This window comes from Apodemus sylvaticus, chromosome 19 (genome assembly GCF_947179515.1).
Source record: "Apodemus sylvaticus chromosome 19, mApoSyl1.1, whole genome shotgun sequence".
Taxonomy (NCBI): Eukaryota; Metazoa; Chordata; class Mammalia; order Rodentia; family Muridae; genus Apodemus; species Apodemus sylvaticus.
The window spans coordinates 3,380,876-3,395,612 of record NC_067490.1 but is presented as its reverse complement, the minus strand read 5'-3'; the positions used below and the strand labels follow the sequence as shown (position 1 = coordinate 3,395,612).

The 14,737-nt window shown below is 53.4% G+C and overlaps 4 protein-coding genes across 8 annotated transcripts; 2 read left to right on the top strand and 2 right to left on the bottom strand.

Annotated features, from left to right (window-relative positions):
* Positions 1-104: 104 nt before the first annotated feature.
* On the bottom strand, positions 105-2,408 carry C19H6orf47 (chromosome 19 C6orf47 homolog). Its single transcript, XM_052163448.1, has 2 exons — positions 2,281-2,408; positions 105-2,088 (listed from the first exon to the last, which is right to left on the bottom strand). The coding sequence occupies exon 2, from the start codon at positions 1,650-1,652 to the stop codon at positions 771-773; it is 882 nt and encodes a 293-aa protein (XP_052019408.1). The 5' UTR covers positions 1,653-2,088; positions 2,281-2,408; the 3' UTR covers positions 105-770.
* A 1,356-nt stretch (positions 2,409-3,764) lies between these two features.
* Gpank1 (G-patch domain and ankyrin repeats 1) lies at positions 3,765-6,952 on the bottom strand. 4 transcript variants are annotated; one of them, XM_052163672.1, is made up of 4 exons: positions 6,644-6,952; positions 6,015-6,157; positions 4,951-5,560; positions 3,765-4,349 (listed from the first exon to the last, which is right to left on the bottom strand). In XM_052163672.1, the coding sequence occupies exons 3-4, from the start codon at positions 5,556-5,558 to the stop codon at positions 3,905-3,907; spliced, it is 1,053 nt and encodes a 350-aa protein (XP_052019632.1). In that variant the 5' UTR covers positions 5,559-5,560; positions 6,015-6,157; positions 6,644-6,952; the 3' UTR covers positions 3,765-3,904. The 4 variants fall into 4 exon arrangements, with proteins under 4 accessions (XP_052019632.1, XP_052019631.1, XP_052019633.1 ...); XM_052163671.1 differs by having other exon boundaries at positions 6,734-6,952; XM_052163673.1 differs by lacking the exon at positions 6,644-6,952 and adding an exon at positions 6,523-6,637.
* A 203-nt stretch (positions 6,953-7,155) lies between these two features.
* On the top strand, positions 7,156-12,615 carry Csnk2b (casein kinase 2 beta). Of its 2 annotated transcripts, none has more exons than XM_052163675.1 (7): positions 7,156-7,308; positions 7,885-7,967; positions 9,130-9,232; positions 10,062-10,177; positions 10,561-10,636; positions 10,777-10,966; positions 12,388-12,615. In XM_052163675.1, the coding sequence occupies exons 2-7, from the start codon at positions 7,896-7,898 to the stop codon at positions 12,476-12,478; spliced, it is 648 nt and encodes a 215-aa protein (XP_052019635.1). In that variant the 5' UTR covers positions 7,156-7,308; positions 7,885-7,895; the 3' UTR covers positions 12,479-12,615. The 2 variants fall into 2 exon arrangements, with proteins under 2 accessions (XP_052019635.1, XP_052019636.1); XM_052163676.1 differs by lacking the exon at positions 7,156-7,308 and adding an exon at positions 7,372-7,394.
* Positions 12,616-12,931: 316 nt separating this feature from the next.
* Positions 12,932-14,526, top strand: Ly6g5b (lymphocyte antigen 6 family member G5B). The gene is made up of 3 exons (XM_052163933.1): positions 12,932-13,640; positions 13,736-13,864; positions 14,129-14,526. Exons 1-3 carry the CDS (start codon positions 13,583-13,585, stop codon positions 14,524-14,526), a joined length of 585 nt encoding a protein of 194 aa, XP_052019893.1. The 5' UTR covers positions 12,932-13,582.
* The last annotated feature ends 211 nt before the right edge of the window (positions 14,527-14,737 follow it).

Sequence of the window (14,737 nt, the reverse complement as noted above, 5' to 3'; positions counted from 1 at the left end):
AGACACCATTTCTCCACTTTGACCCTCCCCTCCCCCAGATGGACACCTCTGCCACCTCACACCCCCAGCCGTCTGGCATCAGAAAGGACACTGAGCAGAACCTCTCACACTGGACTGGTGTATTTAGGATGTAGTGTGGCACATTTATTGCTGAGTGAACAAGGCCCGCGCCTGAGTGGAGAGGCAGGCGCTGGGCTTCCCCACTGCCTGACCGAGCGGCCAGTTCCTCTGTGCTGCTCCTCATGCCAATCCGGCCCACAGCAGTCATGGTTCTTCCGGCTTCCACCGACTGTCAGACCCTCCCAGCAGGCACCACAGCACCTGTAGCCCCTTCTTCTCCCTCACAGCCTCACTCTTTCCTAGACGGTTCTGGTCCTAGGATCCATGGGACTCCCCATCACATCTTAATGTAGAGATCTCTGTCTTGCCTCTGGCCCCGCCCACCCCTGGGCTTGGAAAGAGCCCTGTTGTGTCCATTCTCTACAGTTGCTTTTATCCTATTTTACTTTTAAAAAGTGGAGGTGGGAATTAAAAAACAAAACGGTGGCTCAATGTAAAAGCAAGAAGTAACAACAGCTGGTGACTTCAATGGTAATGCCCCAGTGTCCACTACTGGCCACCCTAGAGAGCCCTGTGTGTTGAGTTTGTGACGGAAGCGTCTTGTGCCTGAGTTCCATCCCTGAGGTCGCTGTGCTTACAATCTGGGTCTCCCCACCTTCCTCCTAAAGGCCACCCCACTATCTTTACCCTTTGCTCCCACCCTCTCCCAGTCACAGCACCCTTCCTGGACCTTCCCTCTGCTCCTTGGCCTCCCTCTCCTGCCCCTCACTCTCCCAATCAGCGCTCTCCTCATCCTCAACAGGTTCCCGGAGGCTGACAGCCAGCACCAGGGCCTGCAACAGGCCAAAGAGGCAGGCAAAATGCAGGGGGTGGGCAGTAAGGAGGCTCAGCACAGCGTGGAGACCATGCAGGGCGGCCAGGAAACACAGTAGCCCGTGCAGCCAGAGGCCCACAGGTCCTCGAAGGCCCAAAGCATCCAAGATGGCTCGGAGTGGCCTAGAGCACAGAGCCAGCAGGGCTGAGGCGAGCAGCTCCAGCAGGTGCAGGGTCAAGTTGGTAGAGATCTGGAGATACTCCTCTGGGTCCTGCAGGTAATGTGAGGGAGCCCCTGGTTCCCCCCGCAGCCAACGCAGCAGCTTCTGACGGCGACCAGGTTTCTCCAGTAGGGCTTCTGGCCCAGTGGTGCCTCGTCCCCCTTGAGGGGACACTGCAAGGTTCGTTGTGTCACCTGAAGCCACAGGACCCCAGACCAGTCCTGGAATGGCTCCTCCAGCCTCCCGTCTTACAGATTCTTGAATGGTCGAGGCAGTCTTGTCCCGCTTGAGAGAATCCATTCTTTTGCTTCCCAGTTGATCCACCTTGACGTCCCTGCTAGGCTCCGGAGCAGCCCCGGGGGGCCTCCGTGTTCCTGAATCCTTGGTCTTAAGAGGTCCCACATCTCCCATGGACTCTGGAGCACTGTCCCAGTCACTCCCTGAATTCTCCGGGGAGCTGTCCACCCATCTGGGTTCTGGGGCAGGCAAATCAGCCTTCGCAGATTTCTTTCGGCCCCAAGGTCGAGGTAGCCAGCCACCAAGCCGTCGAAGGAACATAATTGAGCTGTGCAAATTGAGCTTCCCAAATCTGTGACCCCTTCCTGACTTTGCTTAAGACTCTCGGGCTCTCCACAGAAGCCAGAATCAGTTCCGGTTCAGAAGAGGTATCTGCTTGGTGATGTCGTCCTACTGTGAAATGGCCTGCTTCCGTGTCAGTCGAGGTGAGAAGAAATCCATTTGCCACCCCACACGCTAACAAGACTTCTAGGGCCCGATAAGGCCAGGGTCACACCCACAATGTTCAGATTTCCTTCCCAACAGTCAGCACCCCAAGTTTCACTCACCAAGACCACATCCCAGAGTGTCCCAGAAAGTGGAGAGGTGGTGCTCCATTGAAGAAGGAAAATTGAAGGTGGTGGCCCAGGGTCCTTTCGGTCCTGAATTTCGGGAACCTTAAACCGCAGCCCAAGGGAGCTCAAGGAACAGGAAGTCTCTGTAGAGAGGAAGACGGGATGGAAATGTCCAGCGAACTCCAGCCAGTCACATGCATCCCTTAACTTAGGAAGCTATGGTTCCTCCAAGTGGCCCCGCTGTCCCGCGAGGGCGCAGCTGAGACGCGGCATCCGCAAGGTCAGAACAGAGATGTCCTTGGAGATCGCAGACGCAAGACACAGTGCAGGCCTACCTGGGGACCCAGGCGACTGGGTGATCGCGCGGCGAGTAGCTGTGCGGCCCGGCGTCTGGAGAGCGCGGCCTCCCAGAGCGGTGAGAGCCCGGAAGCAGCTGTACCGGGTCGGGAGGGACCAGCGGGGGCGGAGCTCCGCAACCCGTGAGGCGGACCCGACAGAGCGACCTCCCCCGAAGCCCCCGCGATTCACTAGCGCAGGCGTAGAGAGGACCACCTAAGGCCAGACCCTGAGTACGCACCCGGGTTCTGCTGTTCACCTCCAGAGCCTCCCACCGCTGACCCTGGTTAGGCCCTCCAGCCCTTGGTTTGGGATTTTTGTTTTGTTTTGCTATGTAACCTTGGCTATACTGGAATTAGCTCTGTAGACAAGGCTGGCCTCGAACTGAGATCTGCTTGCCTCTTGTCGCCTTGAGATTAAAGGTGCGCCCCACCACTGCACGGCTTTGTTTTTAAGAACAGGTTCCCTATACATAAAGCTCAGGTCCCTATATATATAGCTCAGGAAAGGCTTAGACACATACAGCCCAGGCTAGCTTTGAGTCAAGCCTTGTGCCTCTGCTTCCCTAGTGTTACATTGTGGCTACTCTGTGGTTCTTTCCAACACCTCCGCCATTCCTGTGATTTCTCACCTGTGATTTCTTGTAATGCTGGTCCAGAAAGGTTAGTAACAGGAACCACGTGATTTAAGCAGCCGCCCTTTGGCCTTCCAGACAGAGATTGGAAAGCTTTCATGTTCCTAGCACTCGGAATAAGTATCCCAAAGGCTTGTGGGTGCCAAGTACGAAAGAGAACTGTACAAAAGCACGTTGCCTGGTTTCAGGGAGTGAAATGGAGTCTTAGGGCTGCCTTGGAACCGTAACTCAGTGAGCAGGTATGAATGCCTAGGTAACATGCCCCATACTGTAAAGCCCAGTGCCACACTCCAGTGACAGCTTTATCTGAGTTCAAGGCCAGCCTGGTCTACACATCGTGAGAGACTGTGTCTCAAAACAAACAAACAAAAAATCATAAACACTAAAAAAAATTATGTTAAACTTTTTTTCTGGGAGGTCAGAGCTCTGGTCCCAGCTAGAATGCCGCACAGGTTGGATGACCTTAGTTGCACCGGTCAGTCCAGCAGGACTCCACTTCCTCTCTGGAGGCTTTCAACTTCCCTACCACCAGGCATTACATTTCCTTGCACCTGGCTTCCGCAAGGAGCTCAGGGTTTGTGTCTTCTGTTTTCAGCACAGAGCACACTTGGTTTGACACGAGTCACTGCTTGACTGGATTGGCCTAGACACATACCCAGAGGGCATTACACACAGTGGGGCAATTCCTAGTGGGGGGAGTGGGGGGGCAGGGCATTTCAGTGAGCAGGTAGAATGCAGCCAGCAAGACTAGGGCCTTTTTTTTTGGTCTTTTTGAATCAGGTAAGACTTCCAAATGACTCTCAGATTTGTTCCAATTCCCTACTATATCATGCAAGAAAGTAAACAAGCCACAAGGAAGAAGTTTATTTATCTCCCAACCCTCAGCCCTTCTCTCTAAAAACAGCGCCAGTAGCCAGGGCCTAAGGGTCTGGAAGTCCATGTCAGAGGCCCAAGTCCAGGAGTGACAGATCAGGGCCAGTGCATATCAGTCAGAACTCCAGGTTCATGTACAGTCTTAGATCTCGCTCCCAGGCTCTGCCCTTCTCTTCTCGCCTTCTGTTCTCCCTCTGACTCAGCGTGGCAACTCGTGGCACTCTTTCTCTCCCAGACACAGCCCGGGTATCCCGAGCTGCAAAGTGTGTGACTCGGGGTTGGGGTGGGGATCTATAGCCCAGCCCTTCCTGGTCCCTCTTGAGGATGGTGGGAATAGGGTTGGCACGGCCTTCACCCCGGGGGCCTAGCCCCATCCCTGGTTCCCAGCCACCTCTCAGCAGCAACCTGAAGCCAGGACTGGAAGTGGGCACCCCGAAGAGAAGGTTGGAGGGCTGGGGTCTCCCAGTCAGTGACAGCAGGTGAGCAGTAGATGTGCGGTGGTTGGAGTCTTCAAAGTGGGCACCACAGTCCTCACAGAACTGGGGGGCGGAGCGGGGAGATCTGCAGAGAAAGAATTAAGTTATAGGGGAAGAAAAAGAGACAATGGAGGAACCTCAAGTTTTTCAGGTCCCAGGCAAAGCAGAGCATCTTATCCTTTCTCCCAATTTCAGCAGCATCTTTGGTTGCATCTTGTCTTGGAGACAGACACCAAGGTCTTCCCAGTGATAGGCAGGTGCTCTAACCAAGCTACGCAGGCGCCCCCCCCATTTGTCCAGAAGGGACTATTTGGAATATCGTTGGATGGGCCTCAGCCTCTCAGGAATAATGAGAAGCGCTGGTATTTATACAGTGCATACTATGTGACAAGCACCCTCCCATCCCTTCTCTTTCCAGTTAACCTACTGCATCTTAACATCCCTTTGGGAAAAAGTCTTATCCCCAGTTCTCGGACAAGGACTGAGATTTGCAGATTTTAGGCTGGCACTGCAAATAAATGGAACCAAGACTCGAACGCACAATGGCCACATCCATTACCACTCCACGACTGAACTGCAATGGAGGAGGAATAGCATCCTTTAGCTGCTGTGGGGCCCTTTGTATGAGGGGTCCAGGAAAGAAAGAACACAATAAAGATGGGTATAAGCAAAGGTTCCCTCCTCACCGGTTCTGGTTCTCGGGGCTCCTTGTCTCTCCCTGACTCTCTCTGACCATGCGGGCTATCTCAGGGAAGCCTGCTTCTTCAGCCAGCTGAGCAGCATCTCTGCCTCCCAGTTCACAGACTCCTACCCAGGCAGCCCCTCGGCCCAGGAGATATTGCACGGCAGCGCCCTGGCCGGCTCGGGCAGCGCACATCAAGGGAGTCCACCAGAAGGCATCACGGGCATTGATATTCCCTCCAGCTCCCCCTGCCTCTTGGGGTTCCAGCAGCCTCCGAAGTTCTGTCAGATCCCCATTCTGGGCTGCCAGCAGGATCCACTGGGTCATCTTGTCTTCATCCTCAAGTGCTCTCCCTCGACTCGGGGCTCCTGCTGCTGCTGCAGGCTCCCTTGTCACTCTTCTTCTCTTCCTCTTCCTCCCCCTGGCAGGTTCAGCTCTCTGGGGCTTAGAGGAACCACTGTCGTCTGCAATTAGAGCCTCGTAGAAAGCCCGGGCTGCAGCTCCATCCAGGACGGGCTCCGGTTTCATGGCCTGTGGTTGCTGCTGCCCATCCTTCCAGAGGTCACTGGAGTCGGCGGCCGGGGTGAATGTGATGAGGGACGGCCTGGACATGCCTGTGAGAGAAATGAGAAAATGAAGACCGAGCAAGGCAAGGATGAGACAAGTGACCCAACCTTCCAGGTAGCTATTGTGAAGATGACCAGCACCATCCCTGAGGGGCCCGCTGGGATGAGAGCAGCCTAGAACTGACTCAGGCCTCCCATCCCAAAACTGACTTCATACCCAGGATTCTGTAGAGCTCATGGGTAAAATGGACCCCAGGAATAACAACAGATCCTGCCACGATGTTAGTAAAATTTCATGAGGGCATGGTAGATATGGCTCTGTACAGAATGTTTGTCTCGAATTTTATAATTCTGGGCTCTATCAATAACACAGAATAGGAAAAGGATAACAGGAAAAAATATCCCTCAAGATGGTTGAGGGTCCTGTGTTTAACTCCCATCTTCCTACAAACAAAAATGCCAGTCTCTCTCCGAACACATTTTCCCTTCCTCTAACACATACCTTTAGGAAATATCAGGTCGACCTTTTAGATCTTCCTCGATCTTATCTAGGGGTCTTCTTTTTCCAGATAACAACAGGTGTGACATTACTCCGGAAGGCTGCAGCACTGTCACTTCCGTACTGCAAAATGGCGCTCTTATAATCTGGAAGAGTTGAGACAATCAAATACCCACAGGGCGTAATGACGCACACGCAGCAGCAGCAGCAACAACAACAACAAACACCCACAAGGTTCAAGTTTCCCGCGCTGGAACCTTTCCAAGCATCTGCATCAAGCATCGCGTGCCCAGTTAGCGCGAGGACCCAAGGGGGAACCTGTCGGTTGGGGTCCTGCTTTTACATAACGCCCCCACAATGCTCTTCGCCACCCTCGCCCTGGTCCCTCCCGCACCAGGCTCCTTCTCTGGAGCTGGGAGGCCACGCTCTGCGTTCAGAAAGACTCTGAGGACACAGAGGGGGAGACCTGTGGAATGCCGAGGAGCTGTGAGATGAAGTAACATCACCGCACCCCTCACCACTACTCTGAGCAGGGTTTGAAGAACAGTTAGGGTCCGCAGCAGAACGGTCCACGCAAGCTCTGAGGAAATGGAGAAGTACAAAGGGACGAGCGGCCGAATGTCCGGTCCCACCTCAGGTTAGCGTGCAGGGCGGTCCAGGTTCTCACGCCCTGTGATGCACAGTTCAGCTCATCCCAAGCACACCCGACCTAAGTCCCTCACCACGTCTCTGCGCATGCCGGAGCCCGGGCGCACTCTGTCGCCGGCATGACAGGAGAGCCAGGATCCAGTGGGTTGGCCAGGCACGGGGAGGAGGGAGAAAAACCGAAGTGGAACCCTGAAGGAACACCGCAGGGCTGACACCTAGCGCCAGCTCTGCAGTCTAGCCAGCCTATTAAGACTATATTTCCCAGGCTTCCTGGTTGGGAAGACGCTGTACTCGGCTTCCGCTTCCGGTGGCGCCTCGGGTCGCCCCGCCCCTAGGGCGGCTTCCTCTGGGGCCTCGCGGTCCTAGAGTCATGCGCGGGTCCTTCTGGGATTGGTAGTTTGCCTTCCCCTCATTTCGTCAGTTTTTCGCTGCTAACGGGACTCCACCTCCCAGCGTCCACGGAGGTAGGGGGGCGGTCCTCGGCGCCTGCGCGTTGCCTTCTTCTCCCCAAACCCTCACCAGTTTCCACTTCCCCCCTCCCCACTTGGTCTGCCGCGGCCGGGTCGGCTTTCTGCGCTGTAGCGGTCTCTGCCGTTCCTTGGAAGCACAGCTCCCCTTCCCCGCCCCAGTCCCAGTCCCCGTCCGGCCGGTGAGTGTGGGGTTGTCTCCGCGCCGAGTCGCCGGTCCCTGGGCGCGGCACTCTGGTCGGTGCTCCTCGATGTGGGGGCGACGAAGGTAGTGACCGGGTCGGTAGCCGAAGGAGGTCGGGGGGCCTGGGGAGAGGAGGCGGCTTGTGGGGACGCTCGTGAGTCCCACGGAAGTGTGGCGCCTTCGCCAACCCTGCGAGTGCAGGAGAGGCCGGTTCTGTTGAGTAAAATGAACTTCGGAAGCCTTGGGACAGGCGCCAGGCACAGGCAGGCACCTGCGGTGGTGGGGAGCCGGAGCCGAGGGCTCTGTCGCGGCTGACATGGAGGGGACAAGGGCCTGGCCCCGAGGAGCACCAGGGACGAGGGTAACATTAACAGATCAGGACCTGTCATTCTCTGGGACTCCTCAGCACACTGCAGGGGGCTGAGGTAAAGGAGAGAAGCTTGGAGATGCTTCAGAGGCCGGGATCCTGTAAGCCTGGCTGTACTCGGATGCTTCCCTGGTTTTGGAGAACGTGTGGGAGGAGGAAGAGACCAAAACAGTTTGGTCTCCACTTACTTATGCTCTTCTTTCTCAGCGGACATAAAGATGAGTAGCTCTGAGGAGGTGTCCTGGATTTCCTGGTTCTGTGGGCTCCGTGGTAATGAATTCTTTTGTGAGGTGAGTTTAGGTGGGCCAACTCCGCATGTCCTCGATGTTTTATTTTATGTCGTTTCGTTTGAGAGCAGATTTCGATGGAACTCAACTATGCAGCCTAGACTGGCCTTGAGCTCCCAGCAATCCTACTGCCACAGTCTCCTGAATGCTAGGATTGCAAGGTTTTTCGTCAATATGCATGGCTAACAGAGGTATCTCAGGTGACCATTAGAATAATTAAAACATTTCATGTTAAAGTTGTGTAACATGCAAAGCCACAGTGTGTTAATGTAGGAAATTATAAATGCCTTTTAAAAAGTAAACTGTTGGTCTGGCAGTGGTGGCACACACCTTTAATCCCAGCATTTGGGAGGCAGAGGCAGGCCAGTTTCTGAGTTCAAGGCCAGCCTGGTCTACAGAGTGAGTTCCAGGACAGCCAGAGCTACACAGAGAAACCCTGTCTGGAAAAAAACCAAATCCAAAAAACAAACAAACAAAAAAGGCGGGGCAGTGCTGGTGCATGCCTTTAATCCCAGCACTTGAGGCAGGCAGAGTTGAGGCAGGCAGAGTTCCGAGGCCAACCTGGTCTACAAAGTGAGTTCCAGGACAGCCAGGGCTACACAGAGAAACCCTGTCTTGATGAAAAACCAAAAAAAAAAAAAAAAAGTAAACTGTTTTTGCACTTCATGATTCCCAAGTCTTCAGCTCCGAGAGTTTGCTATCCTCAAGAAGACAGCGAGTACAGTTTCTAAAAAGAGGGACAAGCTGAATAATGTCTTTGGGGGGGGGGGCTGGAGAGATGGCTCAGTGGTAAAGAGCACACTGACTGCTCTTGCAGAGGTTCTGAGTTCAAATCTCAGCAACCACATGGTGACTCACAACCATCTGCAATGGGATCTGATGCCTTCTTCTGGTGTGTCTGAAGACAGCTACAGAGTACTCATGTACATAAAATAAGTAAAGTCCTTAAAAATATAATAATAATAATGTCTTTGTGTGATGGATCTGGTTAGCCTTAAAGGACAGGGCTAAGGGCTACAGTTTTTATGAGACTTAAGTACCTCTGCAGGATTGGGAAGAGAACACAAAAGAAAAGGCTTGGCTAAGGATAAGACATGTCTTAGGTCCAGGTGGAAGACAGGCCTCCTATACTAGTTTCAACCTCTTGGCTTCTGTGTGCCCGTAGGTGGATGAAGACTACATCCAGGACAAATTTAATCTGACTGGACTCAATGAGCAGGTGCCTCACTACCGACAAGCTCTAGACATGATCTTGGACCTGGAACCTGGTAATGTGCCTAGGGTTGTTGTTGACTTGTGGGGTTGGTGATGAAGTGTGCATGCGTGTGTGCTTTGTTTTCCTTCTCTTCTGGTCTCTGCCTCCTTGCTTCTTGAGGTGGTTGTTGTTGGGTAGAGACAGGGTTTTCTTGGGTAGCCTTATCTGTTCTAAAACTCACTCAGTAGATCAGGCTGTCCTTGAACTCACAGAGATCTTCCTGCCTCTGCCTCCTGAATGCTGCTATCAAGGCCTGGCTTACTTCTTGAGTTTCTAAATTTCCTTTTGATTCTCCAGCTCTCCTGTCCCCAGACCCCTTGCTGGTTACTTGCTTGCTCTGTGTTTTCTCCCCCACCTCCAGCCTCTCCCTGCATAACCCACACTGGACTTTACCACTTGCTCTTCCTGCCCTAGCTTCCGATGGCGTCGCAGCACACACAGTAGTGCCTCTCTTCTCCATTGTTTTGATTCCTGATGACTCTACATGCTCTCTGAAAGTAGCTCAGCTCTGCTTTGTAACGATAATTTCCTCTCCTCTTGGGTTTGGTGTGCTGCTGCCTCTTGCCCTGTGCTGCTCTAAAGGGCCTCCTCTGTACTCTGTTTACATTTACTTACTGTGAAAGGAGCAAGGCGGCAGGGACTAAAGAGGTGCTCAGCGAAGGCTGTGCTGAGCAGGCTTGGCCTTGTAGGAGAGTCTACAGCCCAGGTTTCTGGGTCAGATGCAAGGATGGTGGATAGGGCAGGGCTCAAACAGATACTAGAGAAACTGGAGGTGCTACCTTGCGGGGTAAGGTGGGGTTACTAGGAAAGCTAAACAAGTGGCCACCCCGCCCACATTTCAGATGAAGAGCTGGAAGACAACCCCAACCAGAGTGACTTGATTGAACAGGCCGCCGAGATGCTGTATGGGTTGATCCACGCCCGCTACATCCTCACCAACCGAGGCATTGCACAAATGGTGAGGCTCTGTTCCTGCTACTTGTGCAGGAAGGGAAACGGGGGCATGAATGAGAGGCCGGGTTCATACCCGGCAAGGAGCGTGGCAGAGGAGAGAGAAGCCCAGACGTGGGCTGACTCCTCGCTGCAGGTCCCCTTGAAGGTGTTGTTTTCAGGAAGGGTGATGAAACTGGAAAATGAAGGAGTTTGCAGGGAACAAATAGCAAATGGCCCCTGTGCTCCGCAGCCTGCCTCAGAAAGGAAAGACACTTGAGGAGTTTGAGGACCTATCTCGACAGAGGAGGGGCTTCTAGTCAGAAGTGGGAGGCATGGGGGCACCGTGAGGTGAGTTGAGATTGCCTCTTCACGCTCACCCACCAGTCCCTTCTGTTTTACACACCTCAGTTGGAAAAGTACCAGCAGGGAGACTTTGGCTACTGTCCTCGTGTATATTGTGAGAACCAGCCGATGCTTCCCATCGGTGAGTGTTGAAAGGGGGAGAGGAGGGCACTCTCTGGCAGTCCTCCAAAAGCTGGCTTAATGCTCTCTGTGCCTGAGCCCTGTGGGAGGTCGGGGAGAACTGGGGATACCTGGTCTGCAGTCTGGCTGTCTATCCCCCAGGCCTTTCGGACATCCCAGGTGAGGCCATGGTGAAGCTCTACTGCCCCAAGTGCATGGACGTGTACACACCCAAGTCCTCCAGGCACCACCACACGGACGGTGCATACTTCGGCACTGGTTTCCCTCACATGCTCTTCATGGTGCATCCAGAGTACCGGCCCAAGCGACCTGCCAACCAGTTTGTACCCAGGTGGGGAGCAGAGACAGTCACAAAGGGTCAAGGAGCGATCTGTGGTCTGAAGAGAATTGAGCATAGTCCTTTCTTGAGGCCTGTCTATCCCAAAGCCAGGGTTTTGTCCTGCTGAGTGACCAAGGAAGTTACTTGATTGCTTGTGCATCCCGTATACATAAAGCAGGGATGCCAATAGTACCTGCCTAACAACATTTTTAAATGTGTGGCACTTGACTATTTAAATTGTGGCTGTTGCCATCTTAGATGCTCAGCCTTTTCCCCAAAGTCTTCAGTCCTTTGTGAGTTAGCATGGCTTATCATCCTGGTATCTTTTTGTTTGGTTGGTTTGGTTTTTGTTTTTCAAGACAGGGTTTCTCTGTGTAGCCCTGACTGTCCTGAAACTCACTTTGTAGACCAGGCTGGCCTCAAACTCAGAAATCTGCCTGCCCCTGCCTCCCAGAGTGCTGGGATTACAGGCTTGCGCCACCACTGCCTGGCCATCCTGGTATCTTATTTTTATTGTATACCAGGGAAAAAAGATTCCATTTTGTATAGGTACTAGTTTGTAGCTTCTTAAATTTGAAATTTCATGTGTGGGTTGGGGGGTCAAACCCAGCCTTATGCCTGCTGAGCCGCACTCTGTCCCTGAGCTGTACTTCCACTATGGGTTTTTGGTTGGTTGGTTTGGCACAGGTATTGGGAGGGGCTGGGCACAAGGAGTGTTTGACCTGAGTCATTGTTGGTTGAGTTGACCTCAAGCCATAAATGAGATACGCCTTTAATCCCAGCACTTGGGAGGCAGAGGCAGGTGGATTTCTGAGTTTGAGGCCAGCCTGGTCTATAGAGTGAGTTCCAGGACAGCCAGGGCTACACAGAGAAACTCTGTCCCAAAAAAAGTCACACACACACACAAAAAAAAAAAAAAAAAGAGAGAGAGAGAGACAGGCCATTATCTGGCCTGGACTTTTAATTTTAGTGGATGTATAGGGTACACTCTTTAAGCTGGACACAGTTGTACAAGGGGAGGCAGAGGCAGGCAGATCTGAGGTCAAGGTCAAGGCTCTGTTACACAGAGAACGGTCTTAAAAAATTAGTGCCCCCTCCCCAAACAAGAAAAACAGAGACATGTCTCTTTTTTTTTTTTTGGTTTTTGGTTTTTTTCCAGGCAAGGTTTCTCTGTATACCTCTGGCTGTCCTGGAGCTCACTCTCTAGACCAGGCTGGCCTCGAACTCAAAAATTCGCCTGCCTCTGCCTCTCAAGTGCTGGGATTAAAGGCGTGCACCACCACCGCCCGGCTTGAGAGAAGTGTTTCATGTGTTCATGTGCAGGGAAATTGGGGTCCTTTTGAGTGGGTATGAGGAGCTGGGATGGGGGTGACCAGCGCTGGCAGGGCCAGCCGAGGGCTTACCCTGCTGCCGCTTTGACCTTCCCCACCCAGGCTCTACGGTTTCAAGATCCATCCAATGGCTTACCAGCTGCAGCTCCAGGCAGCCAGCAACTTCAAGAGCCCAGTCAAGACGATTCGCTGATCGCCCACCCACCCTCCCTCTGTCTGACACCACCATTCCTCCGCAGCCACCCTTTCAGGAAGTCTATGGTTTTTAGTTTAAATTAAAGGAATTGTTACTGTGGTGGGAATATGAAATAAAGGAAGAAAAGGCCATGAGCTCATCTCTTGCTGCTGGGGAAGGGCTGAGGGAGGGAGGGTGGGGAGGGCTGCCTGACTCCGGGGACCCTCTGGGTCTAGTCACGCCTCCCTAGGTTGGAGGGAGTCCAGGTTGGCGCTTCATGGATCTGGTGACGGGTACAGATGTGTATCAGAGCGGCACCCAGGTCGGGTCAGGGCAAGTACAGGATTGGAGACAAAAGGTTTCAAAGGCTGGGGAACTCCTGCTCTCGTGGGGCTGTGTCTGTGTCTGCTGCTTCCTGGGAAGTCCCCTCAGTCTGCTGTTACAGGGAATGTAACCCTACAGTGAGTATAACTGTAGAGGAGGCCGGGCAGTGGTGGCGCACGCCTGTAATCCCAGCACTTGGGAGGCAGAGGCAGGCAGATTTCTAAGTTCGAAGCCAGCCTGGTCTACAGAGTGAGTTCCAGGACAGCAAGGGCTAGACAGAGAAACCCGGACTCGAAAAACCAAAAAAAATTGTAGAGGAGGCAGACAGCCCCAACTGTTGCTCAGTGGTGTGTGCCCCCTGCTGGGAGACCTGAGGACACAGGTTTGGAAAGGGTGAGGAGGCTCTTCTCCTCCCAGCATAACAGGGACAACCCTGCTGTGTAGGTGGACAGCAGGTAGTGCCTGAGACAGATGCTAACTCATATGGTCCGTGAAGTGGGGGTGCAGACCTTTCAAGGCATGTCTAGGATGAAGATACCTGATAAAGATCCAGCCGGTGCTCGCCTGTGATCTACACAGGAACCAGACTGTGGGTGAGGACAGGCCGTTCTTCCTGCCACTAGAGGAAGAAGTCTAGTCAGGTCCTCTGGTCAGGATTCTGCCTCAGGCAGTTCTGTGCCCACAACAGTTTCTGCTCAGACTCCCTGTTCTGCTGCTGAAGATTAAGGAGTGTGATCCCAGGAAGGTGGGGCTTGGGGGTGTTCCATGGGAGTTGCTCCTCTCCTCTGAAATTCCATAATGAAGGCCCATGTGCTTGTAGGGGTGCTGACCATGGTGGGCTTGGTGATGGGGAAGGGTAAGTATGGCCAGGGTCTGGGAGGAGTGGGGGAGCTTGTCTTGGGTGTGCCTGGAAGGGCTCCTGGCTCCGTCTCCTTTGTTCTCTGTGCCAAGCTCCGGTCGCCAGTGTCCGTACGTGCCACCAGTGCTTCTTAGAAGACCCTTCGATAGGCTGCATTTCTGGCTCAGAAAAGTGCACCATCAGCCCCTCATCGCCGTGCATGGTGATCACCATCTATCAGAGTGAGCCAAGTCCCCCGAAGGGGCTGGCGGCAGAGCAGTGGGGCTTGGTCTCTTCAGCTTGAGGGTCGTTTGGGCCACGTGCACACAGTGGCAGCTCTGAAGGGGAGGTGGGGCATGCAGACAAGTGAGTTGATTTTTTTTTCTCTTTTGTGTCTTCTGAGAATCCATGGAATAAAATCAGGTCTGCGTGAATGCTGGGAAGAGTTAGGTTCGGGAACAGTGGGAAGCTATTAACCAAGATTATAACGGTCCCCTCTCCTCTAGATACTAAGGTTCGCTTCCACATACGGGGCTGTGGACAGTACCATTCCTTCCGATGTCAAGAGAAGCATATCACCTACCACTCAGACTACTGGTATAAGGCTAATTGCTGCCAGTACGATTACTGCAACTCCTGGTCCAGTGCCCAGCACCAGAACACTCTGCCTGGGCCCCCAGGAAGTCATCCAGGCATGCCCCCGTCCGCGTCTCAGATAAAACAGTTCTACCAGGCCCTGAACCTCTCTCTGCCTCAGCATGGCTTCCATGCTCATAAGGTGTCTGAGGGCCCGGACTCTTTCATTCTGCCCCTGGAGCTAGGCTTGTCCATTGCTGACCTGCGCCAAATATACATGTTTCTCAACAGTTCAGGACTTCTGGTTCTTCCCCAGGCTAGGCCCTGACATGTCCCCCTTCCTAGATTCTGCTCTGTCTGAGAGATTCTTCCTTTGAGCCGCCCAGATACTGCTCTGCAGTCTGCGAACACTCAAATCCTCTGAGCCCTGAAATCTCTTAGGCTTTCTTTTCTACCTGGCCAGCTTCTGTATGGCACCTGGATCTGGCTGCTGGTTTGTCTTCCTCCGATTCAGGAAGCTTAAGGATGGCTTTTTCCCA

Bases quoted from the DNA above. Each gene is read 5' to 3' on its own strand.
- C19H6orf47 (XM_052163448.1), bottom strand. From the start codon at position 1,652: ATGTTCCTTCGACGGCTTGGTGGCTGGCTACCTCGACCTTGGGGCCGA.
- Gpank1 (XM_052163672.1), bottom strand. From the start codon at position 5,558: ATGTCCAGGCCGTCCCTCATCACATTCACCCCGGCCGCCGACTCCAGT. The intron at 4,350-4,950 runs GTGAGGAGGGAA...CTTTCTCTGCAG, and splicing joins AGCCCCGAGAACCAGAACCG to ATCTCCCCGCTCCGCCCCCC.
- Csnk2b (XM_052163675.1), top strand. From the start codon at position 7,896: ATGAGTAGCTCTGAGGAGGTGTCCTGGATTTCCTGGTTCTGTGGGCTC. The intron at 7,968-9,129 runs GTGAGTTTAGGT...GTGTGCCCGTAG, and splicing joins GTAATGAATTCTTTTGTGAG to GTGGATGAAGACTACATCCA. The intron at 10,178-10,560 runs GTGAGGCTCTGT...TACACACCTCAG, and splicing joins ACCGAGGCATTGCACAAATG to TTGGAAAAGTACCAGCAGGG.
- Ly6g5b (XM_052163933.1), top strand. From the start codon at position 13,583: ATGAAGGCCCATGTGCTTGTAGGGGTGCTGACCATGGTGGGCTTGGTG. The intron at 13,641-13,735 runs GTAAGTATGGCC...CTCTGTGCCAAG, and splicing joins GGGCTTGGTGATGGGGAAGG to CTCCGGTCGCCAGTGTCCGT. The intron at 13,865-14,128 runs GTGAGCCAAGTC...CCTCTCCTCTAG, and splicing joins GGTGATCACCATCTATCAGA to ATACTAAGGTTCGCTTCCAC.